General features: G+C 32.2%; 1 protein-coding gene across 2 annotated transcripts; it reads left to right on the top strand.

The window, feature by feature from the left end:
- Nucleotides 1-1671: 1671 nt before the first annotated feature.
- Nucleotides 1672-4253, top strand: LOC110640027 (uncharacterized). Of its 2 annotated transcripts, XR_009146627.1 has the most exons (4): nt 1700-1942; nt 2151-2223; nt 3671-3818; nt 3918-4253. XR_009146627.1 is itself a non-coding variant. In XM_058141741.1 (3 exons), the coding sequence occupies exons 1-3, from the start codon at nt 1858-1860 to the stop codon at nt 3681-3683; spliced, it is 171 nt and encodes a 56-aa protein (XP_057997724.1). In that variant the 5' UTR covers nt 1672-1857; the 3' UTR covers nt 3684-3909. The 2 variants fall into 2 exon arrangements, 1 of the variants encoding a protein (XP_057997724.1); XM_058141741.1 differs by lacking the exon at nt 3918-4253 and having other exon boundaries at nt 1672-1942; nt 3671-3909.
- The last annotated feature ends 1747 nt before the right edge of the window (nt 4254-6000 follow it).

Below are 6000 nucleotides of genomic sequence, written 5' to 3'. Positions count from 1 at the left end.
TTGAAAAATTTCAAATAATTTTCCTAAAATTTAAATAAAATAAAATATTAATAATTATCTAAAAAATAATAAATTTAAAAATTAGAAGTGTTACAGTTAAAAAATTCATTTTCAATTGCTTTAAAGCAAAAAGAAAAAATAAATACAATACTAATATGGACTAGTTTGATTGTAAATACAATACGATGAAATTAATCATCTTTATAATGAGAGGAGACTGATAACTTTCTTATGTTTAAATTTTAAAAAAATAAAATAAAATATAAAATATAAAAACTAAGTACAATATTGTCTTATTGACGAAAGACTTAATCCTTTTATTGTCTTTTTCATTTCTCTCAATCGAATGCTTATTATCGTATCAAAAAATTTAAATGTTAATATAGATGTAACTATAATTTCTTATAAAGTAATAGTTCAACGTCATGCATCAAAAGAATTGGACAGAATGCTAACTCATCTATCCCACTAAGATGACTTGATTTTAATATAATTAATCAAGGTATACAAAATAAATTATAAGTTATGCAGAAAAATTCTATAATTTTATTTATTTGTATTTAGTAATTACATGTTAATAAATTTGAATAATTTGATTAGAAATAGTTTCTTATTCTAATGCTAAAGATGAGCTGCATTCAATTATTATGAATTTTATTCGCAATGTAAATTTAAATTTTAATTAATGATTGTAATTATTTTATATTAATGCAATATACTTAAGTTAATACAAAAATAATTTGATATATATATATATATATATATATATATAATAAAATATTTTAAAATATGAACTCAAACCAAATTTGAGTTAGACCAAAATAAAAAATTAAATTAAATTTAAATTAAAATATTAAAAAAACTAAATAATAACCGAATAAAAATAGAAAGTTGATTAATAATTTTAAATCTATCAAATATTTGGTTCTTATAATTTATTGGTTAATTTAACTAATTAAAAGGTTATTTTAAAATAACAATAATAGGAGTGGCAAGGAATCGAGTTTTACATATACTCAATTTAATCGAACCCTAATAAGATAAATTTAGGTAATGTATAATCAAGTTTTAAATGAATTTAAATTTAAAGAATAATACACATGATGAGTTTCGGCTGAGTTCGAGTTTTACATATTAAGTATTCGTCACCAAACTAATTTATATATATTTAATTAAATATAAAATATATATATTTTTTTAATAATATTTATAAATATTTACATATTTTATTTGAAATAAATAAAGTTTAAATATTTTATGAAATTATTAAAATTTTAAAGTAAAAATTATTAATAAAAAATAATTTATATATATTATTAATTAAAATATATAAAATTAAACAATTCAATAACTAAATTTGAAATGAATTTAAATAATAAAAAGTAAACTTTAATCAAATTTCAAATAAATATAAATTTAAAAAATATTAATTTGATTCCAATTTTATAAATTTTCACTGGTATTGTCCCTGATCAGTATGAACTAAATAATTTATGAATTAAAAAAATATAAGACTGAACGATGGATATTTTAAAAGAAAGAAAATAAATTATTAATTTATTAAAATATAATAATTAAATAGTAATTTACTTTTTTTTGTTAATCGACATTTTTAACATGGATCGGATTTAAGAATATCGCATCAATTCATCATCAGATCCATCGACCCGACTCGAAAATAATACTCAATTCATTGGATTCGGACCCAGTCGAATCCGACGATTCAAGACACTGACGATTTTAAGACAATGGATTTTTGCTCTTCGCATTCATCGTCTCGGAGACTCGCAGTTAACGACGTAAATTATCAACTGTCGCTGCCTTGATTAGATCACGTTGTTCACAGGTTTGAGAGCCATGAACTGGGTTCAGCGCAAGATCTATCTGTATAATGTCACTTTTGGTCTCTACATGTTGGATTGGTGGGAGCGTTCCCTTTTCAGTATCCTTTCTTTTTTTCCTTATTTTCACTGGATTCGAATTCTAGATTTGATTGGTCTGCTCCATGCAATTTGTTTTGAAGTTTAGTTTTTTAATTGAATGGAAATTTTATTATTATTATTTTTTCATTTGGATTTTAGGGATTTTTTTCCCTTTCTCTGTTAGCTGTCTCTGTACATATTTGTGCTTTTGAGTTTCTGAACTTTCAGATACTTTGGTGATCGTGCTGATGTGGTTCATTTTCTACAATGGGTCGCGATATGTGACCGAGTTCTGTAAGAGGTAACAGTGATACATCTGTCTCTTAATTTTCATAATTGATTTGAGCTATTTCATTTGCCATAACTGAACTTTTAGAACTAGTAATTGCAAAAAGTTGCTGCTAAGCATTTAGTTTGTGCAGTATAGGACTTCAATAACATGGCTCTCTTACATGCTCTTTCTTTTTTTTTTGTCTTTTTTATGATTTGTTCATCGATTCAGCTAAAAGTCAGAATCAAATCAGAATGGATGTTAGGAAAGTGGGGAATGATAAAAACCATCCTTGACTAGCATGTTGGAAATTAAATACTCGAAGGGTAGTGTTTAGAGCTTACTGTCCCTAAATGTCTGTATCCGTTCGAAAATTCACAGTTCTCATGAATGCTTAATAACCTTAATTAAAGTAATAGAAATTTATGGTAAAACCAAGTATTTTAGTCAATCTCTCACACCCTGGCCTGAATTGAAGGCAACTTCTACATTTGACTTGCTTGATTGGTTAAGTACCTCTATCTTTCCATGCAACAGTCTTTCAGTGCTAGAATATCTCCAGGCTTTAGTTCTAGGAGTAGGGTAGTGTTTATCTGTGTGCTCATTGGAGATGGGCTTTTACTTGTTAATGTTATTAAGCATGACAAGTGTTAAAAGGATTGAAGGAATGCATTTCTTATAAACTGGTATAATTGGATCCATGGCTCCCATAATATATCTTGTTAGTATGAAGGTTAGCTGGCCAGCATCATTATCTGGTTGCCTCCTAATGCCAGAACTGTGCATCTTCTGCCTTTCGATTTTTGCTCTTGAAGACTTCGTTCTCTTTCCTTTTTGCTCAGGTTCCAAGTAACCCGTCCATAATCTTTGATCCTCATTTGTTCCTTGGAAAAACTGGGTTCCTTCCTTCTGTTTACTCTCGGAATGAATCTTCTTCATCACCACTTCCAACTCTGACTCCACAAGTTTCCATGCAAACAGCCCATTTCCCTCAGATTTCCCTAGGCTGTCCTGCATCAGGTGGTGGAGAGCTCATTCACTAGGATTCATGTTTTGTATTCTCTGTACAGATCCCATATTGACTGTTATTTTGAGCAGTCAACTGAATTAATGTTCTTGCCTATGATTGTATGTGTTGCTTTTCATGGTGCTTGGGTGCAGCAATATTTGCTTACCAGTTTTCCAAAACCGGAATGAGTTGGCAACTTGTAAGATAGACTTTACTTGGTTCTTCTGAATCTTAATTGGTGATAGTACTATATGCCATCTTGCTATTGAACAAAATGAGTTTGGAGCTGTGCATGACTGATTTTATCTCCCTTAAACCGTTGAGAGCATTCAGATTGTGACAGGCTGACAACACTTACTCGTTTGAAACTTTGTATCTCAATAATGGAATGCTACTTTATGAACTTAAGACAATGAATGGTTTATGAGAAAAAAAAATTTGGTCTAATTAATTTTCTTTCTATTTCAGGCATCTATGGTGAAGCTCAAACTCAGACGTCAATTTGGATGATCAAAATTATAATGGTCATGTAGAATGTTTGAGCGTTGCCGTGAATATCAAATCCATTTGCTTGAAAATTTCCCTTGTAGTCTTCCTACATCATAGTGTACACCTTGTAATGATCATCTATACCCTTGTCTTAAAGATTTGAGACTTTCACTTTGTTGTAATTATTCAAACTTTCCTAATTTTGACATTCCACTTAACTCTGCAGACTTTGGTTCTTTCCTTTATTCAATTATCCTGTGTAATGTTGATGATGTCCTGCTTCTATCCTGAAGGAGGACGGTCAAAGCACATATAAAACAACATGTTCAGTGAAGGAAACTCTACTGTAGAAATTACATAGATAATATTTAGTATTAAGTTGTGCTATTTTATTGTTTTAGATGGAGTTGAGTACATAAATTAGATTCAAGCCATGTGATTTTTTGAAATTAACTTTCATATTTGTTATAATGTCTATAAAAAACAAAAGTTTGATTTTCTTTCTAAAAAATGACAAAATAAAATAAAAAAGCTGTGTACGGTGATTTGGCTTTGTCTATAAGCTGGGTTTCAATTTTGGTTGATTCTTTCACGCCTTTTGTTCTATTACGTCGTCGAGTACCCGAAGCCCTACAATTTGAGATTGGGAAGAGACGAAGGCTCACAGGCTTGCTCTTTTGGAGAAGACAGACGCAGGCGCGTAACTATAGCACATGCCAACTGATGTGATGGCGTGAAATTTTCAACTCATGCCCGCCAATCCACTGAGTATTATTGTTAAAGTTAACACATGCCAATTGATGTGATGGGGTAAGATTTAGAACTCGTGACCACCGATCCACCATGTATAGTTGTTAGCTTCCTATTGAGTTCCCTTTGTTGTGTACTAGTTTTGCTTTTATGCCTGATTTTGGCTTTGGGTTTCATGGTTAGCATTTTATTTTATACCAAATAAAAGTGAGAAATTTAACTATTCATCAATTTACCATATTAATGATTCAAGGAACAAAGGGCTCTATTAGTTTTTCATTTCTTATTTTTGAGTAGCTAACTGCTAAGGACTCATCAGAATCCTCATTAAAAAAAAAAAATGAGGTGAGAAACCTAAGCTTATTTAAACTCTACATTGAAATATTATACTTTCAACATCTTTCTACTCAACTCGAAGGATTCCCACCTGAGAATGAATGCGAATCAAGCAAGTACGGCTATAGAAATAGTAATTAAGGGGTTTCTTGTAGCTCAACATCTCTTTCTTAGTTGTTCAATTGAACATAAAACGTTAAGGATTTATTGGGTTGGGGGGGGGGGGGGGGGGGGGGTAACAAACCAAGGGAAATTTAAGTTCCCAATAAGTGTGAAAGAATGACTTGTTTGATTGCCATGATTATTTAACTTACCAAGAAGTTGATGGGTGTAACACCCCAAAATTTTAAATTTTATGAGCATTTTTGGTATTTTAATTTTATTTAAATTTTAGGAATTTTTTTGAGATTTTTCGGATTTTAAAAATCGGGTTCGATTTTCCGAAAATATAAACTTTGATGATTTTTAAAAAATTAATTTAAAGACCACGTGGCAAAACTAAAAATATATTTGGAGTCTATGTATTTTTCTGAGTTTTCTGGAATTTTTTTCGGAATTTTTGGACCTCGTTTTCGGTCCCGAGGCAGAGTAAAAATTCAAAATTTTGTACTTCGAATCGAACCGACCGAATCGAACCGGACCGATCGAATCGGACCGGCTCCCTTTCCTTTTTTCTTCCCCGCGCGCGTCGTTTCCTCTCCCCTTCTCTCTCTCTTTTCTCTCTCCTCCCTCCCCTGCCACCGGCCAGCCACCTCCCCCTGCCACCCCAGCCGACCGGCGCCGCCACCCTGTCACCCCAGCCAGCCGGCCGTCGCCCAAAACGGCCAGAAACTGCGCGCGAATTCCCTCCCTCGTGCGCACGGCGTTTCGGCTTCTCCGGTCAAAATCCGGCCGATCCGGCCACCAATTGGACCGGGTCTTGTGTTTAAAATCATCTACTCGGCGAGAGCTTTCCATAGACACCAAGAACGCCGAAATCCATCGAGCGGTTTGTCCGATTTTTGCTCGGGAAGATTTTAGCCAATTTCGACTTTTGGGCTAGATTTAAAACCAGTGAATCACGAGAAAACCGAGGGTACCAAAGACGCTCCACTCATCGAGAGCTTGGCGACATAAATTTCAAATTTTTCCGACATCGTTTTTGGTGGATCACGGAACTTCGATGTTTTTCCGAGTATTTAATGAGCTTAGAAAATTCTGAAAAATTTATGTACTAACCCCGT

The sequence above is a fragment of the Hevea brasiliensis genome, unplaced genomic scaffold, assembly GCF_030052815.1.
Source record: "Hevea brasiliensis isolate MT/VB/25A 57/8 unplaced genomic scaffold, ASM3005281v1 Scaf218, whole genome shotgun sequence".
Classification (NCBI taxonomy): domain Eukaryota; kingdom Viridiplantae; phylum Streptophyta; class Magnoliopsida; order Malpighiales; family Euphorbiaceae; genus Hevea; species Hevea brasiliensis.
The sequence above is the reverse complement of the archived record's forward strand: the minus strand, read 5'-3'. Positions and strand labels throughout refer to the sequence as shown.